The sequence below is a fragment of the Helicoverpa zea genome, chromosome 28 (genome assembly GCF_022581195.2).
Source record: "Helicoverpa zea isolate HzStark_Cry1AcR chromosome 28, ilHelZeax1.1, whole genome shotgun sequence".
Taxonomy (NCBI): Eukaryota; Metazoa; Arthropoda; class Insecta; order Lepidoptera; family Noctuidae; genus Helicoverpa; species Helicoverpa zea.
In genome coordinates, this window is record NC_061479.1 from 5,591,934 (window position 1) to 5,614,304 (window position 22,371).

The window sequence follows — 22,371 nt, forward strand, 5'->3', positions numbered from 1 at the left end:
CCACACTCTTCCCGAGTGACATAGCCTACATTCTTACCCGGTACGTGAAGAAGTTTCGGCTGAAACCGCGGGGACAGAGTAAATAATAATCTTTAACACGACCATGCTTAAGTATTTTCGCGACAAGAAAGTATGTTTAGTGCATAAACGATGCAATTAACCAGTGAATTGTTAGGGGCAATCGGAGCGAATCTTACAAGCACGTGCATATGACATCACTTTGCCACAACATTACGTGTGTTTTTCTCGAAGAAAAAACAAAGTAAGTAAATATATTTCCATATTAGCTTCCGCCAAGTTTCATCCACGTCCTTTGGGATTGGAAATAACTTCGCACGCCCAGTTAAACTTTCTCGATAAACGTTGTCTAACACTGAACAATTTTTTCAAATCGAACCACAGTCCGCTTTCAGGCAAGCAATGAAAATAAATTCTTCCGCAGATAAGGTCAGTAATGCCTAAGCCAGTTTCTCTACTGAGTGAAACAGACAAAAAATAATGCTTATAAAGGTTTATGAGGTCAAGTGTGTCTACCTCTAGACTCCTACAAGATTTGTTCATGAATAAAATGTTCGCGGACAATTTTTATGGAATCTCAAGAAGGGGTTATACGATGCTTTTCCACCTTCCAAAAAGAAGCTCCTCTCTACAAAAGGGGCAGGTTACTATGCAGTGAGACGATGACAAATATTACTTTTCTTCAAGCAAACCTTCTAAATCATCTCCCACATGTAATTTCGACCGTCATACGAAACTGTCTTTGAAAGAAGTCAAGTCGGAGACAGCTGGCAATCAGCCAAAGCGTGCACTTGCATAAGTGACAAGTAATAATATTGTTTGTTGTTTATTATGCAGGAAGAGGATTTAGAAAGGGATATTTATATTGTAGATAGATTTAGAGATATGATATAGAAACAAGAGCGATATGGCGGAATACTAGTGCCGGCTTTTGTGATACCGGATCCCATATTCAATAGCTCATTAGGATATGAATCTTTTGGAATTAAAATGTCTCTGCGTAGATTTTCCTCATCTTCTGTCACTCTTTTAGAGCCAAAAAATATACATAGGTACTGGACACAAATCCGCGAAATCCGTCCCTTTTGGAAATCAATGGGTAAGGCCCTTTTCAGCAGCCGACTTCCTATGCTAAGATGAAGTAAAATAAATTGTAAACAATTATTCATTTAAATCTTGTATCTTACTTCTGTATAGATCCAAATGACGAAGGATAATGTTAGGATTACTATGATGATATGTCTCTACCAGACCTCGGGACTATAGTCCTGGATTTTTGGGAGGCGAACGTGGGGCCGAGGCCAACACGCTGAAGCCCTTTTGAGACAACTTTAATGTAATGGTGACACAAAACCGACGATTATCCCTGTATACACTATATAAATGTACCCAAGGACAATCCCCGGTTCTGTGCTAAACTATTGCTAACTATGGATGAAAACTACTTGGGCTATTGTGATAGGATGCTAGTGGACTAGGAATGGGGAAACTACGGGAACTATGGCACCTGCCGATAACAATGTAATAAATACACGTAAAAATGGAAGGTGGAGACTCGCCAACTCACTTACTGGGCCCCCGGGAATCAGTCACTGAATAGCAACAAGAGGGCAACAGGTACATGAGCGGCTGAAGGGTGAGGATACCTCGGCGGACTTTAAACGCAGATCACGTGCTCCCTGTGGGTCCAGCATCACCGGCCCACTCGCCACTTACCACGAGGCACCTACCCTCCGAGTGGGCTGCTAACCCTGCTCTAGCGACTCCACTCTGACCGGCCGATGAAGGCAAGCCAAGAGGCGGGAGACCTATCCCCCGTCATGCTTCACTCCGGCAAGCCGGAGATGGGGGACAGTATACTCTCCCTGGAGCACTCGGATATATAGCCCCGCGGGGTCGCTACTCCCCGTCATCCGCCTCAGATGCCCTGCGGGGCCTATGATGATATTATCAATACGATTATATGGAACATCCAATAAATCAGACCACTTAATCGTCAAGATAAATGAGAAAAAACTTCAACCAACAGTTTCATTCAACCATTCTCAAACCACGAAAGATCGCGGAACACACATCTTCGTGTAAGCATGAGGAATCTAGACTTTGCGGCTCAACCTAACCTTTCGGACCACCCGATATTTTACAAGTTGATAGCAACAAGATAAATGCTGAGTTATCACACAGAGCTGACATAAGCCGTAGTAAATGAAGACTCAATGAATATGTTCTACTGATAAGAACACTATTACATACGCTAGAGTCTGATAACGTGTTATCTGCAAGTGTATATAGTCAGGTCTTTAGCATAAATGTATTTTTATTTCATTTCAGAAGAACCTGAAGAACTCTTTAAGAGAGAAAAGAGATGAGGAAAGATAATTTCATCACTCCCTTCCTATTCATGTCATCTTTCAGGCAATCCATCCATCTTTTCTGAGGTCTTCCTCTTCCTCTCCATCCATCTACATTCATACTTAGCACACACTTTGTTGCATGCGTATCATCCTTCCTCATTTCATGCCCATACCATGACAATCTTCCTGCTCTAATCATAATTTATTGGGGTTGGAGTATCAAATCTATTCGTAGACATCGTGTCGTGGTAGTCTACTGGTTTACGCTTGCGAGTTCAATTCCAAGTACGATTGTAACTCTGCAGGTTGTTCGAAAGAGATACCGCGGCCCTGGCACATAAAAGGCCTACGACGGAACACGACGGTTTTTAGTCAGTAAGAGTCTGACACTCCCTCGCCGCTGTTAACCCACAGCGGGAGGGGTCATTTGATGATTTTTGACGACGTTAAAAAAAAAAGAAAAGTACGATTGTAACTTTTTTATACTTATGTGCTTTTTAGGGGTATATTCGATACCTGTCTTTCTTTGAATGAAATGATGCCAGTCTCGCAGTACCAATAAAAAGGCTAATCTCCTTCTTCATGACGAGTTGATATCAGACGACATTAAATGGATGGTCAGTGTTTTGCAAGGCACACGACTCCGTCAATGGAGTTATAAGGGTCTTGGATACAGTAAAAGGTGCAGTGGCACTTTGGGCAAAAGGCATATGATGACTGATGAGACATTTCCGCAGTCTGGCCAGGACTACAAATAAGACTGGCTTTCATATCCAATGTTCATAGAGCAATTATTATCTAGGCCTACTAACTGTGAGGTTTGTGTTTCCTCTAATAAACAAGTGAAAACACCAATTAGAACATAAATATTACGTAGTTTCAGTATTAGATCGATATTATTACAAATCTTATCAGTTGTTATAGCACAAATATCTTCAAGTTCACGATTACTCGGTCAATGTATTAGATAAACTGTTTTGTTGAGTTCGCGTTTATTTGATGAGCAAAACATATTTTAAAGATACATAATCTCTCTTCTATAATATTCTTTCCATGTGAAGGAAAACATCTTGAGGAAACCTGGACTATAAAGTCTGAAATCACCAACCCGCATTAAGCAAGCGTGGTGATTAACGCTCAATCCTTCTCCGAGTGAGGCGAGGCCGCAGCCCAGCAGTGGGACGATAAAATGGCTGTAAGAATAATGCTTTTTATGTAAAAGCTCTGCCTAAACTTTTCCCACCTATACAAGGGTCGACTTTCAATTAAACGGGATGCAACTGAGTACGGGTGCTTTACATGAAGCGACTGCCTATCGGACCTCCTCAACCCAGTTACCTGGGCAACCCGATACCTTATGATGGTTTTGAAGTTTAAAAAATCTAGTTTTCTGCTGTCTTTCCCCATCACTAGTGTTATCCTATTATTTATGTAATAATTATTATAGAAAATTGAAAGATAATAGATATACCTAAAGAAAGATGACGAGCTGGGCACCTCCGCCACCAGCTGGTACCTTTAAAGTTTGTCTAAAGATCTATTTAAGGAACTTATCGCTCTTACAGTAACCAAAATAATTATCACTCGTCCATTTTTAGGCATCACCACAATCTTTCACTCTCAAATCATCTGCCTATCACATTAATATTAAAAACAAACTCATCAAACATGTCATTACCGAAACACGAATATAATTTTGTATGATAATGATCTTCCACGCGGTTTGTCACGCACACATACATGATTTTAATGTCAATACATTGAATAGTGGATGGGAGACATAGACATAATATTAGTAAACAGGACTGCGCATATAAACCCAAAAAACGAGCCGAGTGAAACAGTTAGTACGGAGGCTGTCTGTCCCTTTCTAATAGGGTGACTATGAGATTAAGCTATGTGAGACAAATCCGAATTTGCTAAGATTATTAAACACAGATTAGTATTGAAGTTTTAACTTACGCAGTTTGTGACCTTAAGATACTAATAAAGGCTTTTAATAATTAGCGGAAATTAGCAGTATAAAAGCAGGAAGATTCGAAGTGAAGACTGTTTTTTTTGTATTTCTACTTCATATATAGACTGCTGAGCCATTTATGTCGCCTTTCTTCATTTTTTGGGAAGCTATAACAATAGTACAACAGTTTTAAAATCCATCACCCATATTTTGACTCGTTACAAGAATTCATGGGCACCCTAGTTGTTTGGTTTACGAAAATGTTATTATTAGCTAACCTGTGGAACGATATATTGCAACCACCATAGGATTCACTTTTGCAAGTAGAAACGCAACACTTTTTCACCATTTTAATAGTTTAAATAGATTGAATACAAAAAAATATAAACAAAATTTTAAATGCTGATTACGCGCCAAGAATGTTCAGGGTTACCGCTAGAAAATAAAAAAAAGCAAAATAAAAATTTATGTTGTTTATGTTTTAATAATAAATACGAATAAATTAATGCAATTGTTATTAATTTGTTGACTTACAATTGTTAAAATAAGATAAAAATATAAGTGATTCAATTGTTTTTAGGAAGACAAAACTTTTGATCACAACATTTTTTTATGCTGGCAATGTGTTAGAAAGAGACAAACAGCCTCCGTTCGAACTATCCCTCTCGGCTCGGATTTGCCTCTGTGTATTATGCAACCAATTTAGTACCTTATTGCGTTATAATAGAGTTCATTTTCGTAAATATATATTTTGAGCGTGCGCAATCTTGTTTAGTAATATTATATCTATGATGGGAGATCAGGATATCGATGTGTGTGTATTGTCAATATGTACGCATACATATTTAATTGTCGTGTTTATTTTGACAGCGGACACACATAGCAGGAGTTATAAACGTAGTGTAAAAATCTTCTGACTAGACTAGTCTGAAGACATTTCGATGGCATAAGACCTATAAAAACGGCTCAATAAATCTGTGTACTCCTTTACCTCGTAAAAGGAACAAGGAGCTATTTTGAAATCTAAAAGCATAGCAGTAATGAACTACAGGGCTGCAGCCTCTTTTCATACAGAGTAGGAATGAAACGCTCAAGGCAGATTGGTAATTTCAGACTACGAAATCCAGATTTCCTCAAGACGTTTTCCGTTTTGATGACAGGCATATAGAAAGCCGAAAAATAAATGTGCCCGAAAACTTTTGTAAAGAGAAATCCATAGAGCCTAGCAGTTATTGCTTATTAAAGTTTTACGTTGATATTGTAAGAATGACGTTTTCCTTTCAAAACACGTACGTACGTAGTAAAAATGTTTACCATTCCTTCTTCACGCATACACTCACAATATTTAGCGTGTCGACCGACACGAGTTTGTTATTGTTCGCGGTATCTTCAAGGCCTTTCCTACACGGGGTTAGCAGAGTTCGCAGATTAGAACACGGATAGCAACTGATTGTGGGTCAATTTTGGACTCTATATTACCTAATTGTTCAAGAAGTTTATTTTTAAAATCCCCCAATCCTTCCCAGTTCCTTCGTAAGCCTTTTATGTACCAGGGCCGCGGTAACTCTTTCGAACAACCCCGCAGCCCCGGCAGGCCTTGGCCCTGCTGGGTCCCGCTAGGGTTTGCTGACGTCTCCTTGAGGAGCGCGTGGAACCCCTCATTATTGATTATCAGCATCTACCTAGCATATTTCCAATTACCTATCACACCCTGAATGAAACGATACCCTTTGGTGAGTCTTGTTGTCAGTGTTTCTGGCTTCCGACGACTCATGTTATCTGCGTCTTGTTGGAACTGCATCACACACCGGGATAAAAACTAGCCTTATAGCTTTCTTTGATTGCTATGTGTCGCGAATCCGATAATGATTGGCCTCGCTGGGCTGATTAGCTGTGTCCTACAGGGTCCACAATTGTACCTAGCTCTAAGCCAAATTGTAATACCTACTCTATACATTGTGGAATGCAAATAAATAATATGAATATTATGAACCAATGGACCTATGTATTCATTAGGGATTGGACTCTCAGATGATCACCTGCCTTGGTTATTTTTTTTTTACTCGTTTCTTTTAACTTAGCTAGCTGTGTCAGTCATAAACGAAAGTGCTAGATACTAGGAGAACATAAACTGTAAGACCTTAATAAAGAACATTATAAGAGAAGTAATTATTTAACTGAGAAACTGATAAAGACTAGTTGATTATGTAATATTTATCGCAATACACTTGAATGTTGGATGTTGGGTTCATTGAAATTAATATTCAGTACCAGCCGGCTAGTTGTATTTAGGCTAAATACTGATTGTATATAGAAATATATTTTACAAATTAATATTGAAGAACGACTTGTAATCAACATTTAATGGTTTAATGCACAAAATTGAATCTAAGTGACATTCTGTGATGAACTATAAATTGCAAGAATTCATTACTGTGATTCTGAAAAAGTAGGTATGTTTTCAATATTCTCGTAATAATTAATTAAAATATAAGCAGGTAAAATTTGAGCTTATTTTTATTTGTCACACAGAAACAGTTTGTTTTCATTTTGAATTGCTATAATTTTTCCTTCCTGGTGAATTCAGAAAATTAAAAATCCCATAAGATTTTTATTCATGAATTGAATTAATATTACACAAATAATTAGGTATTGTCATGACTAATTGTCAATCTATTTATCAACAATGTGACGAAGCCAAACAATTTACTGAATTTTACATATTTACCAATCATTTTCAGCTAAACAAAATAGGTATTATATGTTCAGAATTAAAATATTTGAATATCAATTTGTGTAGGATCACTAAATAGTGTATGTAAATTAATTCATATATTTGCTAATCAGATGTATTATAATTTACCAATAGAATAACCGTTTTTTAATTCGATTTGCAAGTTTTGTTTGTTTGCTTGAATTTGTTTATCTCTGGAAGTAATAGATCAATTTGAAAAAATCTTTCAGTGTTAGATAGCCCATTTATCGAGAAAGGCTACAGGCTACTTTTAATCAGTCAGTATGGAATAGTTTCCATGGGACACAAGTGAAACCGTCGACAGAAGCTAGTTTAAAGATAAAACTAATTAATATTTTGCAAAGGTAATAAGGAGTATTGTCTAGAAAATTATTTTCTAAAAACCTGTTTGAATAATAAACAAGTCACTGGTTTAATTGCAAAGTATGTAAAACAATAGCTATTCAATTGAATTAATAATTCAATTGTTTTTCATACAAAAGTAAACAAGACATATTTCTTTCATAGATAATAACTCTTTGCTTTTTATAATTATATTACAAAAGCATTGGCAGCATTCCGTGGAGCCTTATCTACGCCCAAAAATATTTCGCGATATCAATTTCAATAAAAAATCAGGTTTATAAAACTTATCTCGAATTCATAATTTTATTGAACGCGAATTTTAAATCACTAGATTAATTTATTCGTCTTCCGTGTTTACGACATAATGCGATGTTATAAAAAGAACTATTTTTAACCACGCCGAACGGCCGTATGAAACGACGTGTCTAAGAAAATAAAAAGTAATAAATACTTACGGATTAAAAAAAAAGTTGATGTGAACGCCGGAAGCTGATCTAGGCACTTTTATCACATAAAATCACACTGAAAACTAGTTTTTATGATACTTTTACACAATTCCTTGATTAACGAAGTTATTTACGATGATATTACCGCATAGTGCATGTCTGCGCGGGTAGGGAATTCAAATGAAAATATTTTTTGTAGGTTACAAAACGTCAAACTCGCTCGCTTTGAAGGTCACCTTGAACTGACAGCTGTTTTATAAAGGGTTGCCAGACCAAAGAACTAGTTGCCAAGTGTGTTCTGCCCGATTTTAATGTCAGTTTTCTTAAATTATGTAGTTCCCAATGTTTCAAATTATTCGTTTTGATGTATTTATACTAGAAATCATTTTTGTTATTACTATCAAGGCTCCGAAACTACTGAACCTATTTGAATTCTTTCACTGCAGGTAAGCTACACTATAACCGAGTAACTGGCTATAATTTTTTCAGGTACGGGAAGTTCTCATCCAGGACGCGGGTGAAACCGCGGAAAATTAACTAATCTTAGAATAAGTTTTATGAAAACTGTGACGATTGAAATAAAAAAAAAGTTAAGTAATCATTAAAAGGTTTTAATCAACAATTTACATATTTACAACAATAAAAGTATTTTAACAAAAATAGTAACCTATCATTATTATCACAATTTGAAAAAGAGTACAAAACAATATGTATAGACGAAAGCACATCAAGCTACCCTAATCTGTCAAATCTCTTCAACACATTTTCAACCTTATCACAACACATCCTCCGACTCTCCGAGCCTTTTTCCCAACTATGTTGGGGTCGGCTTCCAGTCTAACCGGATGTAGCTGAGTACCAGCGCTTTACAAGGAGCGACTGCCCTATCTGACCCCGTCAACCCACTTACCAGAGCAACCCAGTACCCCTTGGTTAGACTGGTGTCAGTGACTGGCTTCTGACTACCCGTAACGACTGCCAAAGATGTTCAATGACAGCCGGGAAATAACTACCTGTACAATACATTATGACTAAATAAATTATACGGAATATATATGGAAGGTTAATGTTCGATTGGTAACGTTTGACAGATTCGGGTAGGTTGACCTGCTGTCTTCTTTACATGTTACTATAACTATCAGTAATATTATATTTTTTAACGCTGTAGCAAATCTTACACTTAAAAACTAATCAATCACATCAACTTAATATATTTTCAAAATACTTTAAACTTCATTAAAAAAGGCACTTTTGAACGTTGAGAAAATCACGAAGTTAACCCTTACTCAAGGCGACTGATTTATAGATAGATGGCTAACTTTTACACAAATAAAACATGCCTGAGACTTCGAATAAGTTACCAAAAGGACTATGACTGAATTTTTTATGTTTTTTTGTATAAATTTTAATCCAAACTCAAAGGCGGACTACCATCAAATTCTTCAGCAAAATGATCAACATTACTATCATTGTTATCTCTTACATCGAAATTAATTTTAACCGGATTAACACTTTTTACATAAGTCCTATTTAATAACGGACTCCTTGGTACGGACTCGTTTAAATTCACCCCTTTTTCGGGAGTTTTTATTACGCTGGCAACATTGATAGAACTGTCAGATTTGGAATTTGACAGTTGCGTTTTATTTTTTGGATTTTCAGTTGTAATTTTGGAAATGTTGGTATTCCTATTTAGGGGGCTTTTGTATGAATTCGAAGCGTTTTTAGATTTATTTATAATATGAATAGTTGATAACGGCGGAGGTTCTCCATACATTTTTAGTCTAGCAATTTTTTCGTTGACTTTTCTCTTTCTTAATAACACTTCCTCAGATAAATTTTGCGAATCAGTTTGTTTGAAAGTGGACTCAAAATCTAAGCCAGTAAGGTTGAAATTTGAGTCTATATTACTAGGTCTAGCTAAAGGAGAATCAATGAACATTTTATTCTTAGAAATATTAAAATCAGAATTATTAATTCTATACGGAGATATATTTTCGTTATTCGCTTTCAAAACTGCGAAATTATTTTTTAAAATAACGCAGTCTTCAATGAATTTCCTCCTGTCTAGAGATAAAAACTTTTTGCTTAAATTATCTAACAAATTCCTAGCATTTTCATTCTTAGGAGTTTTCGTAAAATACGTAAATTCCGTCACTCTATACTGTGGTATACTTTTCCTAGTGTTGCCAGCTCGTTTTTGCAAATTAAAACAGGCAACTATTTGGCCGGTATCTAAAACGTTTTGGTAACCAAACTTTTTGAGTCCTCCCCAAAAATTGATACATATAATATTTTTATCTGCATCAGCTAGAAATATATTTTGAAAAGGCTGTTTGTTAGAATCGAAATCTCGGACCGAAGGATCGATTAAAAATATGAAACCTACTGTATCGATTTCGTTGTAATCGGTTGTCATTGTGGTGTTTTTGGCTAAATCTTTTATGGTGAAACAGTTGCGTTTTAGTAGGTTTGTGTAAGGCTTGAAGATTTCTGATTCTTTGTATTTTGATTTGCTGAATACTGATTGTCTGCCCGCTGAGATTTGAATTTCAGAGTACCTGAAATAAATATCAGAAATATTAATGACAAAGCTTTATTATTTTTAAATGACTACAGATATATATGGACAAAGGATATTTAAATGGCAACACATATCGGCCCGTGCATCGCAGAGCACGTTGCAGTCGGTCGTGCTTGTATCTCTCTCCGCTGGTGTCGGATTGTCGTCGCGCTATGAGAGTGAAGGAGTAGTGAGTGCACCTGTGTCCAAGCTAATGTGCCTGCACTATAATATGTCCTGCGCAGCTGACTCATTTCCTTTCATGAGAACAGTCGCCGTAGCCGATAATAGGCTAGGAGGACATCAGATGGCAACAATTCTAATTTATTGTATCTTGTAGGGCCAAAGCTTTTTCCCACTAACACCCACAGACAGATCAAGCCGTCATTAAACCATCTCCAAGCCCTGGCGTTATTCCACGCGCTCAGAGAGCGTCAGCAAACACCAGATTGGCCCAGCAGGGCCAAAGCCAGTCGAGGCTGCGGGATTGTTCGAAAGAGGTACCGCGGCCCTGGTACATAAAGGGCTCCAGAAGGCATGGTGGGTGCCCCAATTATCTCGCCCCAAACATCAAAATTCGTTCTGCCATTTTACCATAGTAATTAATAAAAAAACAAAAAATAAATAATATTTTAAAAACCCTTCTTCTGTCGCAATCGGGTAATAACTAATGCTAATATTTACCTGACAGCCGTAGGAACTACATTCAACACATCGATCCAAGCGCCCTCTTTAATTATATCCAGAACTGCATCCGCCGGCTTCCATATTGACATCATGCCTGAAAAATATAATTTATACTGACGCTAGAACACCAAGATACTATAATCTGCTTTTTTTTAATAGATTTTCAGATTCTATTTAATAGATTTTGAGTGGGCACTGCAGGCACGCCCACAATTATTTACCTGTGACGACTATCATTTTATTTCCTGCCATTATGTCCTTTACCTATGTATTACCCTCATAAACACCATTCTGCACCACCCCTATGTACCTCCTTACATTCACCCCCTATGTAGTCCATTATTTATTTACTTACAAACTTTCCCTATATGTATGCTCTCTTATATACTCTTCCTATATGTGCGTACTCTCTTATATACTACTCTTTCTTATGGATTTTCACTATGTTCTACCCCAAGTACCTGATTTTAATGAATATCATATTGCAATATTTTATCTCGGTACGGAAAGTAGATCCCTCGGAACGCGGGTGAAAACCATGGGAATCAGCCAGTCTACACAAGATGAAAAAGAAGAAAGATCTGTATTTTTTGTGAGTGCAAAATTAATAAAATACCTTTAACAACCTCCACCCCACTTTTCTCCCTCACTCCCGCCACTCTAATCTTGAGCAGCGTAACAACATTCCTACTCCCCCCAACTCCCGTCTTCTCTATCCTATCTCTTATCTTCTGCTGTATGTTCTGTAAGAGATCCTCTCGCTTCTTGCTGTTGTGGGCTTCTAAGAGACGGGATTGACTTGCTGTTAAACCGGCCTAGAGAAAATATGTCTGTTTATTTTATTTTACAAGCAGAATAATGTATAATTTTAACTTTATTTGAATACTTAGACGTAATACCATGATTTTAAATGATGTCGTTTTTGAATAGTGTTTGGTTCTTAGCAGTCGTATTAGGATATTCTTATAAAGATAGTTTAAGGTGTTTTTAAATAATGAAAACAGGAGTTTTTAATTAACTTCTTATATCCAGGAATTTTCAGGATCCCCTACCCAAAGAAGGGTAAAATGGGATCCTATTAGTAAGACTTTGCTGTCAGTCAACGGGCTGTGACTCATCTTTTTATCGAGTGAGCTGCAATTTTAATCACCTAACAAGCCTTAGTGTCAGAGTTTTCTCAACTCCACTTGACTTCTGACGTGGCATTGTAACAACGACTGCTACTGAGTAGCATTTAAAGAAGTTTTACACAGCTTCTCAGACACGGGTGTGAAATGTCGACATTTACAGACTCCGGGCTACTTTGTAAAAGATTTTAAAACCCACAAAGTTATTTAAGACTCGAACTAGAAATCGAAACGAAGATCCCGTGCTCAACAGTCACTCTTTAGGCCTTTATATCACCTTGTTCGGATCCAATAGATGAGCGTTTGTCATAAATAGCCCAATTTGAATAAATGTAAAAATAAATAAATAAATCTTGAGAATACGAATTATTATAGTAAAGTTTGCACTCACTCTAAATTCGGAAGGATCCTTGCTAGTCTTCATTAATTTAGCTATTTGCGAGCCGCTATCCAAGCACGGCCTCTTGCTACTCAACTCTGAAAATCCTTCTGAATCTTGAGAGTCCTGAAATGTAAGGAAAAATCCTATTTTAATATACACTAGCCGTTTCTCGCGGTTTCACACGCGTCTTGTGGAAACTAGTACCCGTATTTGGACAAAATATAGCCTATTTTACCCGGGGTTAGTGTACATTACCAACAGTAAAAGAATTTTTCCAATCGGTCAAGCAGTTTTGGAGCGATTATACCTAGAATTTTTCAAACAATTTTTTTTTTTTTTTGACAAACTCTCTCATTATTTTTATCTTACCTCATCAGCAAATTCTTTCTCCACTTCTTCGTAAATCTTCTCCATAGCAGCTTGTCTTTCAGCCTCACTTTTCATCTGGTGAAGATGTTCCAATCTTTCAGATCTTGTCACTGAAAAAACACAACAACGAGGTAAGCTACAGACGAAACGGTCAACAAATGGAAATTGTCTTCTTCTTCCCAGCAATGGCATAGGTATGTATAGGAAGAAGTGAATGGTGAGCGTTTAGGGGTCTGTCATTGTATATTTTTTGACGTTCGATCGAATCCTTAAAAGGCAGATTAGGCCGTAGTGAAGAAGTGAAGATATGACGTCATAATTGAGCGTCTCAAGCCATTTATCGTTTCTGAGTGAAAGAAGTAGTGCTGCCTTAATGATTAAAGCACCAGCCTCTTAAGTGTGCGGGAACGATCCTAGGTCAGGAAAGTAGCAATATAATCTTTATGTACTTTCAAAGTATATCTTGGACACCAATGACTGAATGACAAAGTAAATAATTCTCTATATCAAAAGAGGCCATAAGAAAAAGCTGATGATGATGAAAACTTACCCGTACTCCCATCTTCAAACTTCTCAACATACAAACCAGGATATACTCTAGTAACAAAAACTCTCAGTCTTGCAACTTTCCCGCCATCTACCCTGACAGATGACAGCTGCGACAACATGGCGCCGTTGCCATGGTAACCGAGACGCGCGTCCCAGTGAGCGCGGCGGGTGGAGTTGCCGAATATTTTTAAACGGACTGCTGAAGTATCCTGTAAGAAGATTAGAAAAGTAATTAAAGAAAAACACTATTGAGTACCTCCTCTATTTTTTTAGGATTTAACTCTAATATCTAAAGCCATCTATCTGCCTAGCCTTTCCCAACTATGTTACTGTGTTGGGGTCGACTTCCAGTCTACCCGGAGGCAGCTGAGTACCAGTGTGCCACATGGAGCAAATGCCTATCTGAACACCTCAACTTTTTTTTCGGAAGGCACGATAAACTGATGGGTCTTGGCTATCATTTGAACATCTTTGGCAGTCGTTACGGGTACTCAGAAGATCTGACAAACAGTCATATCAATGTGGTTGAAGAGATCAGATAGGCAGTTGCTTCACCTAAAACACTGGTACTCAGCTTCATCCGGTTAGACTGGAAGACGACCCGAACATATTTAGAAAAAGGCTGATGAAGGCAGATGATGAGGTGCAAGTCTTAAATAAACCAGTTCAAAAATGTCATATACTTACTTCCCAAGGAGAAATCCCCGGCTCACAATTCACCAACTCCGCGCCATTGGTGACAAGTTTGGTACCAACTACTATTTTACCTTGGCACACAAGTTGGGCCAACATTTTGTCTATAGTCGTCATGATACAGTACCAGCCATCTGACAGTAGGAGATCTAGGTTGTCTGTGGTCGGACTGAAAAAAAAAGAAAAATATTATAACCTTTTTGTTTGGTGCAGTCGGATAAAAGACAGATACTTTCTAAAGTAATAGTATTGTTATGAATATATAAAAAAAAAAGAATGTAATAGTTATACTTCGGCCGTTCAGAGAATGCGTTCCTGACACCTATCAGTTAGTCACGACTATATAGTGATGGGCACAACATAACACTGAGTTCGTTACCGTTCCTTCAAAATGAACCGCCGCATTATTTTAAGATTATTTTCGTTTTAAATTGGCGGAATCATTTGTTTTATATTTTAGTTATTTAAGTGGAAACCAAAAAAAGGTAATATTCATATAATAAAATTGTTTTATTTATTCTTTGTTACAAGTACATTGAATTGAATGTGCGAACAGAATATTAATCAGACTCCGATTTGCTTGAGGAGGTGGTGTCTTCATCATCATCTTCGCCTACATGTATAATTATATTATTATCAATAACAGAATCAATCCTGATATCTCGGTCTAACAAAAGCCGGGTAATCAAATAAAAACAGATCGAAAACACTTGAAAAACGTGGTCTATGCGCACGAAACGACAACGGACGACTGTTTTAGCGTCACAAAATGGCGGCCCATAACGCCATTTGGGGTTACCATTTTTAATCTAAGTATAAAAATGCGGTTTGGTCATAGTTTTATTTTTATATTTCATAAACGTTATAATTAAGTCTTATAGTCCATTATTTTCCAATTCTTAAAAAGAAAATCAAAACGTATTATTTTATATTATAACTGTATAAGAACAGATTACGATACTTGCCTGTTATTTTTAGCACAGCACTACAAAATATAAACCGCTGACATAACCTTGTAATAGCGCAGTATAGATTTAGAAAAATATTGTTTACCAAGTTATTTGACACTCAGTTTGGCACAAAATTATAACATTCATTGATTATTGATATAATAATGTTGTTTTAATGCTCCTCAATTGTTAAAACGGTAAACAACCAGCAAAAATATTTTTATCGTAACTGCAACGCCATTGCAAAGTTACGTCGTCAGTTCAATCGCGACGTGTCAGGAACGCATTCTCTGAATGGCCGAACTATAATAATAACAGTTTTTTTTATATCGCGCTTTCACGCCGAAATTACTGAACCGGTTAAGATGAAATTTGGTAGGCATATAGTCTAGAGTCTGAGAAGGGACGTAGGCTACTTTTAATCTGGGTGCTGGAAATAGTTTACTCAAGACTCAGAAAACTATCATATTGCTATAAGTATACACAGGTTTTAAGGGACAGAGATTCATAAGAGTTTGGATTTGAACTCAGTTATATGCAACATTTAATCTGTTAAAGCGATAATTTTAAAATACATACCTGGCAACACTGACGCCATTTTCAAAAATCCCAGCAACAAACAACACCAAAGTTTTAGATGGAACATCATCTTTTTCAAAAATCTTTCTCAAAGCTGACCTCTGTGCATTATATAGTTCTTTATCATATCTATACTTTAGTTGGTCTATAACATTTCTTGCATTACAAACATTGGACATTTTAAACTTAAATTCATAAGAAATTAACTTCCATAAAATAAGTTTTAAATGATTATCTAACCATCCTTTTGGTATTAATTTATCATTGACCGCATTTTGGAATAATTCTTTTAGTTTTTCTATAGTCATAACTTCGTTAGAAATATCATTTCGATTTTTATCGAATTTAAATTCGAGTAGATTTTCGAATGTGAATTTTAGTAAGTAAGGATCAATTTTGTCTTCATTTTGATTTGAAAGTTTAGCTAAATCTTTCAATTTTAAAGTCTTATGTTTCTTATAATCTTTTGTGAATATAATTTTATTTACATCTTTAGTTTCCGATGGTATTTTTATAATCTCCGGTTCTTTAATTTTCTGTGAATACGGTATTTCAAATTTTTTCCTCCTTTTCGCTCTTGGACAAGACAGTATTGGACTGCCAGATCTTTTGGATTTCACTTCGTTTTCAAAAAAATCTTCTGTATGTAGACTTTCGTCAAAGTTGTTCAATACTTGTGTGTTAATTATATCTGATATATTTACTTCATTTTTCAGGCTATCTTTAACATCATCTATATCAGAGAATAATCTTTTAGTTCTAGCTAAAGCTTCATCAGAAACTTTGATATCACGATTGGTAGCAGTTTTGAAACCAAATTTTATATTGTTTGTATTACTTTCTTTATTTATAAGGTCATTATTATCAAAATCTTCGAACAGTTTTCTAGATTCAACCAAAGCCTCTGCAGATATACAAACTTTTTTATCACTGGCAGTTTGGAAGCCTTTGAAATTGTTTTTTGTTTTTTTATTGCCTTCCAAAGAGGTTGTAGGTTTAATCAAATCTTTTAAAGATTCAACTTTTTTATTATTTGTCGTTGGAAATCCGTGGAAAGGAGGTTCAATGTCATCATCAGTGTTTAGATTTTCAAAAAGTTTTCTGCTTTTAGCTAATGCTTCTTTAGATACTTTTACAGCTTTCTTATTGGCTGTTTGAAATCCTTTAAATATTGGACTTGATTTTGTATTCGTGTCTATATTATCTTCATGTTTGTTAGTTTTTTCTTTATTAGCATCAAAAGTTTCTTTGTTTGAGTCAATAATAGTGTTGTTTTCTTTGCTGTCAAATTCTTCAGAAGTATTAATGTCTTGAAAGATCTTTCTACTTTTAATCAAAGCTTCAGCTGATATTTTGACTTGTTTGTTACTAGCTGTTTGAAATCCTTGAAATGTAGGTATATTATGTTCAGGAATATTGAACTTTGTATTGTCATCACCTTTATCTTGATTAAATTTTATATTATCATCATCTATTACAATGTCTGGGTAATCTGTTTTCGCCTTCTTTGAGTTTTGAATTTCAACTGAACCTAAATCTTTGAAAATATTCTTTGTTTTAAGTAAAGCTGTTTCAGAAATGTTGATAACTTTATTGTTTGCAGTTTTAAAACCTACAAAACCTTTGCTAGTTATCGAAGGAGTATCTTCCGGTTCCGGATATACACTTTTACCTTCATTTATAATTTCTCTGCCTGTGTCTTTAGAAAATCCAAAATCATTAGCGTCAATATCTTTGAAAATATTTTTAGTTTTCTCTAATGCTTGTTTAGATATTTTAATATTTCTATTATTAGCCGTTTTGAAACCTACGAATCCTAATTTACTTGTAGAAGGCTCATTTAACTCAATATTTACATCTTCTTTGTCTGTAAATTCATTTTTCGTGTGTCCTTCAGGAATATTAACATCTACTGCATCAATATCCTGGAATATATTTCTAGTCTTAGCCAAAGATTCTTCTGAAATTGCTACCTTTTTATTGCTTGCTGTCATAAAGCCTTTGATACCTGCTATACTTGTACTAGGTTTATTAAAATCTTCATCTTCTATTGTTTTCAGTTTTTCATTTACTATATTATCATTTTCTATAGGTTTAATTATACTTGAAAGTTTATCTAGTTTTTCGGGAAATTTAACTGTGTCTATATCATTAAATATATTTTTAGTTTTAGCTAAAGCTTCTTTAGATATTGATATTTTTCTATTATTTGCTGTTTTAAAGCCAACAAAAGATTCTGTGCTTGTTGAAGGCTTATTAAAATCTGTGTTTTCATCTATATTTCTTCTGTCATTTTCAATGGTTCGTTCAGAAATATTGTTCTTTACCTTGGAAGGGAATTTAAAGTCATCAGAATCTATGTCTTGAAATATATTCCTTGTTTTAGCTAGATCAGAGTTAGATATTTTAATTGCCTTATTATTTGCAGTTTTAAAACCTCCAAAATTAAGTCCATTTGCAGGTGTTTTATCTTCTTTATCAGCTTCATATATATTTCCATCTTTATTTTTACCTTTATCGGGGAATTTAAAATCTTCAGAGTCGATATCTTTAAATATATTTTTAGTTTTGGATAACGCTGCTGCCGATATTTGGATGTTCTTATTATTTGCAGTTTTGAAGCCTACAAAACTACATTTACTGGTAGATGGCCCATTCAATTCAGAATCACATTCATTGTTATCAATTTTGTCTTTCTTAGGACTGTATGTGTCCATTTCCATAGGTACTTGAAACTCTTGTGAATGAATTCCTTCAAATATATTATCATTATCATCTATAACGTCTATAGGATTATCATTATTTGTTCCTTTTATAACATCAACTCCAGTTTTATTGTTTGAATGTTCATTTATAGTATTATTTTCGCTTGTGTTGTCTTTTATGTCCTTTTTATTTTTCTGCGGAAGTTTAACAGCATCTAAATCTTTGAAAATATTCTTAGTTTTAGCCAAAGCCTGTTCTGAAATATTTATATTCTTGTTATTGGCAGTTTTAAAACCAACAAACACTGCTTTACTTGTAGAAGGTTGTTCATAATCTTTGGTATCCTGTTTTTCTTTTTCCAATTTTTGATTTGATTTATTTGGTAACTGCACTGAATCAATATTGTCAAATATAGATTTAGTTTTAGTTAGTGCTTCTTCGGAAATATTTATTTTCTTGTTGCTAGCTGTTTTGAATCCTACTAAATTAGTATTAGTTAGATCTTGTTCATCTTTCGTTTCAAAACTATTATTTTCTGCATTAACGACTATATTATCATGTTCATTCAAATCTTCTTCAAAATCAATGTCTTTAAATATATCTTTAATCTTTGATAAGGCTGTGTCAGATATTTTTATATCTTTATTGCTTGCTGTTTTAAATCCACTATTAGCTTTATATTTGTCCGGTTCCTTATCCTCTTTTAAGGACATTTCTATATTTTCAAATTCTTGAATAATTACGTCATCAATGTTTTGTATATCTTCCTCAGGTATATTCTTACTTATTTCCCTACTTGGAGAATTAGTGACTTCTTTTATTTTCTCACTTTCTCTTGCAATTTCTTCTTCTAAATATTCTTCATCAATTTTACTCTCAAAATCCTCATTTAAGTCAATATCCTGAAAGACTTTCTTACACCTAGCCAGTGCTTTCTGAGATAATTTTATTTCCTTTTTACTAGCTGTTTTGAAACCTTCAAATTTCTTATTACTTGGCAGTTTGTCTTCAATACTTTTGATACTATTACTTGTTTTTAGTTCTGGTAATTCCGTCTGTCTAAAATTGAACTCTTTTTCTTCAGCATCAAAGTCCATTTTGGCTTGACCATCTAAATCACCGAGTTCTTTATTTTTCTCTCTATCACAATTATTAACCATATCTGTGATCGTAATTTCACCACTCAAAATGCTTTTAGCATGACTAAAAGATTCAGTGAAAACCTGAATAGATTTATTACTAGCTGTCTGAAAACCTACATACATAGTTTTATCTAGAACATCAGATTGATTATAGAAAGAAGTTTCTAAAGCACAAGTAAATGGAAGATCCTGGTAACTTTTGTGTACATAATTTTCTTCTTCATCACTGCTGAATAAAATTTCATCTTTCAAAATTTCACTTTCTGCTTTAGTGCTTAATTTTTCAAAATCTTCATTCATTACCTTTTTTATAAGGTCATCTGATGTCGCTTTGTCTAGTTCTATAAATTCTAAATAAGTGTCTGAATCTAGAGATTTAATAGGGTGAATTTTAAGTTCAACAGTTTTATCTTTCAGAATATTAATTTCTTTAAAATCTTTACTCTCTATGGCACTGAAATCACCTTCATTTATTTGTATATCTTCACCAATTGGTATATGAAGTTCTTTATTTAAAATTTGGGAATTGATCACACGTTTAACAGTAGTTAAGTCATTGTCACTTTCAAGTATTGGCACGGCTATCTTCTCAAACTGTTCAAATTTGTCTAAAGCAAAAACTAAAGGTGATGGTGTTTTAGACTTAATTTTTATATTTTTGTGGAAAATTATCGGACTTAAAGGTCTTTCTATAGACTTATCAATGTCAGTTTCTATTGCATCATCAAGTATTTGACTGAAATCTTCAACCTGTGTATATTCTATGTTACTGTCTTGTGTGTCTGTTTTTGAGACTGTGTCTAGAACATTATTACTGCACATTATTGGAGATATAACACCAAGTTCCATATCTATATCTTCATTATTTTCTCCATTAACAATTGTTCTATCTTCTGCTATATTATCATTTATCACATCTCTATTTTCTTCTATTGTTACCATCTTCTCCATTTCCTTACCTCTTTCCTTACTTCCTTTACCATCAACTTCTTCTGATTTATAATCAATAAAGTTCTCTTTCTCAGTATTATGACAGAAGGTAGTTTCAAACTCCTGTGTCATGCCTCTATGGGTGTCAACTATTTCTGCATCTTCAATAAGGTTTATTAGTTGAGTGTCTGACACACATTGGGTGTCAAATTTTGCTGATTTTGGTACCTGGAATTAATTATTTTATAGTTACTTTCTAAAGTATATCTTGGACAAGTAAAACTAATTAAAGGTGAAGGATAACATCTTGAGAAAATCTGGACTGTAAAGTCTGAAATCACCAATCCGCATTAAGCAAGTCGACTGCAAGCAAGCAATACCTCCTATCTGACATTTTTGTTTCAAAAAACTTGTATCTACCAAAAAGGTTTAAGGTAGCTTAAGATTCAAAATAAAAACAAAAAACTTTATTAATCAATACTATGCGTAAATAAAGAAAACTTGGATTTTCAGTATCTCATTATACCTACCTCGGAATAAGGATTTTATTAAGTTTTATTGTTCCCCTTTAAAATCCACCCGGAGTCAGATAGGAGGTATTGCTTGCTTGCAGTCGAAGTGTGTTGATTAACACTCAATCTTTCTCTGTATGAGAGGAGGCCGCAGACCAGCAGTGGGACAGTAAAAGGCTGATGATGATTATGATGGTTTATACTTTTAAGCTAACATAGTTTCTTGCCAGTTGTTTTGCATTGTAAGCAAACCACTAAGACAACCCACTGACCGTGCCATTGGCCAGTTAGACTCAACCTAATTTATATTCCCAAAAATGATTTAATAATGATCTAATAGGAGATAGAAAAAGAAATCTAATAGGAAACTATTTGATAACCCTGTTTGCTGTTCAGCAAACAGATATAAAGGCCCATTACGGTTGGAGTGTAGCAACGGGTGTGCAAGGTTTTTGGGACTTAGAAAATGCCTAGTTTTTCATTTCCATCGTATAGAATACCTAAAAGTAAGGCGAAAACCACCTGGGCACTTTTTGCCTAGGACCAACGGTTAACCAACAAAGCGAAATAAACATTACAAAAACTGGAACTCAAAATCATCTTTTGGTCTGGAAACCAACCTCAACTTTTTTGAAAAAACTTAGCAAGAATGATTATAATAGTTCCAAAAGAGTAATGAATATATACTAAAACTTACCTCTTCATACACCGGCAAGTTATTTACACTCAAGAAATTAGATTTCTTGAACTTTAAGAAGTCTTTATTTACACTACTTTTGTTTGTCACAGAATCTGCACATTGAATTGCTTTAAGCTGCTTAAAAACACTGGATATCACATCTTGGGGTTTTAAATTGTTTTGGTTTTGTTGTTTATTGTCACTGTAAAGACTTTTAGGCTTGTTTGCATCATGTTTCTTGAAAATAAACTCTAAGTTTTCGACAGGGTCACTCATTATCTTTTCAGTACAAAGTTAAGTTTTAAATAAGTTTCCAATTATAACACAATGGTTCTAAGTAATGTAAGAGTTTTTTTAATCTGTGTAAACAAGAATTATATAATAAACACACTGTATTTTTAAACATAGTTTTAGCGCGAATTTAACAAAAATCTTTGCTATTTACGTCCCAAATTTGACAGATAAAAGTTAGATCATGTTACGTTCCATTCCGGGTTAATTTTCTGCAGTTTTATGGATCTATTAAAAAAATATGTATTTTCAAATGAGTCAATTTTAAAGTGATATTAATCATATTAAGATATAAATATTCAGCTGCCAAAACCTGCTGGAAAACCAAAAACTTTCA

The 22,371-nt window shown here is 34.8% G+C and overlaps 2 protein-coding genes across 2 annotated transcripts in view; both read right to left on the minus strand.

The window, feature by feature from the left end:
- LOC124643719 (glycogen [starch] synthase) overlaps positions 1-8,085 on the minus strand; it is a 33,161-nt gene extending 25,076 nt beyond the window's left edge. The window contains exon 1 of the mRNA XM_047182767.1: positions 7,885-8,085. The gene's annotated coding sequence lies outside the window, so the exon portion shown is untranslated. The remainder of the gene's footprint in view (positions 1-7,884) is intronic.
- A 385-nt stretch (positions 8,086-8,470) lies between these two features.
- Positions 8,471-22,197, minus strand: LOC124643730 (breast cancer type 2 susceptibility protein). The gene is made up of 9 exons (XM_047182786.1): positions 21,762-22,197; positions 15,775-20,780; positions 14,240-14,414; positions 13,554-13,761; positions 13,004-13,113; positions 12,644-12,757; positions 11,742-11,940; positions 11,123-11,219; positions 8,471-10,436 (listed from the first exon to the last, which is right to left on the minus strand). Exons 1-9 carry the CDS (start codon positions 22,017-22,019, stop codon positions 9,281-9,283), a joined length of 7,323 nt encoding a protein of 2,440 aa, XP_047038742.1. The 5' UTR covers positions 22,020-22,197; the 3' UTR covers positions 8,471-9,280.
- Between the last annotated feature and the right edge of the window lie 174 nt (positions 22,198-22,371).

Excerpts from the sequence above, each read along its gene's own strand:
- LOC124643730 (XM_047182786.1), bottom strand. The coding sequence starts at position 22,019 with ATGAGTGACCCTGTCGAAAACTTAGAGTTTATTTTCAAGAAACATGAT. Across the intron at positions 12,758-13,003 it reads AGAAAGAATTTGCTGATGAG|GACTCTCAAGATTCAGAAGG; the intron begins GTAAGATAAAAA and ends CTTACATTTCAG. Across the intron at positions 11,941-12,643 it reads AGGATCCTTCCGAATTTAGA|GCCGGTTTAACAGCAAGTCA; the intron begins GTGAGTGCAAAC and ends TATTTTCTCTAG.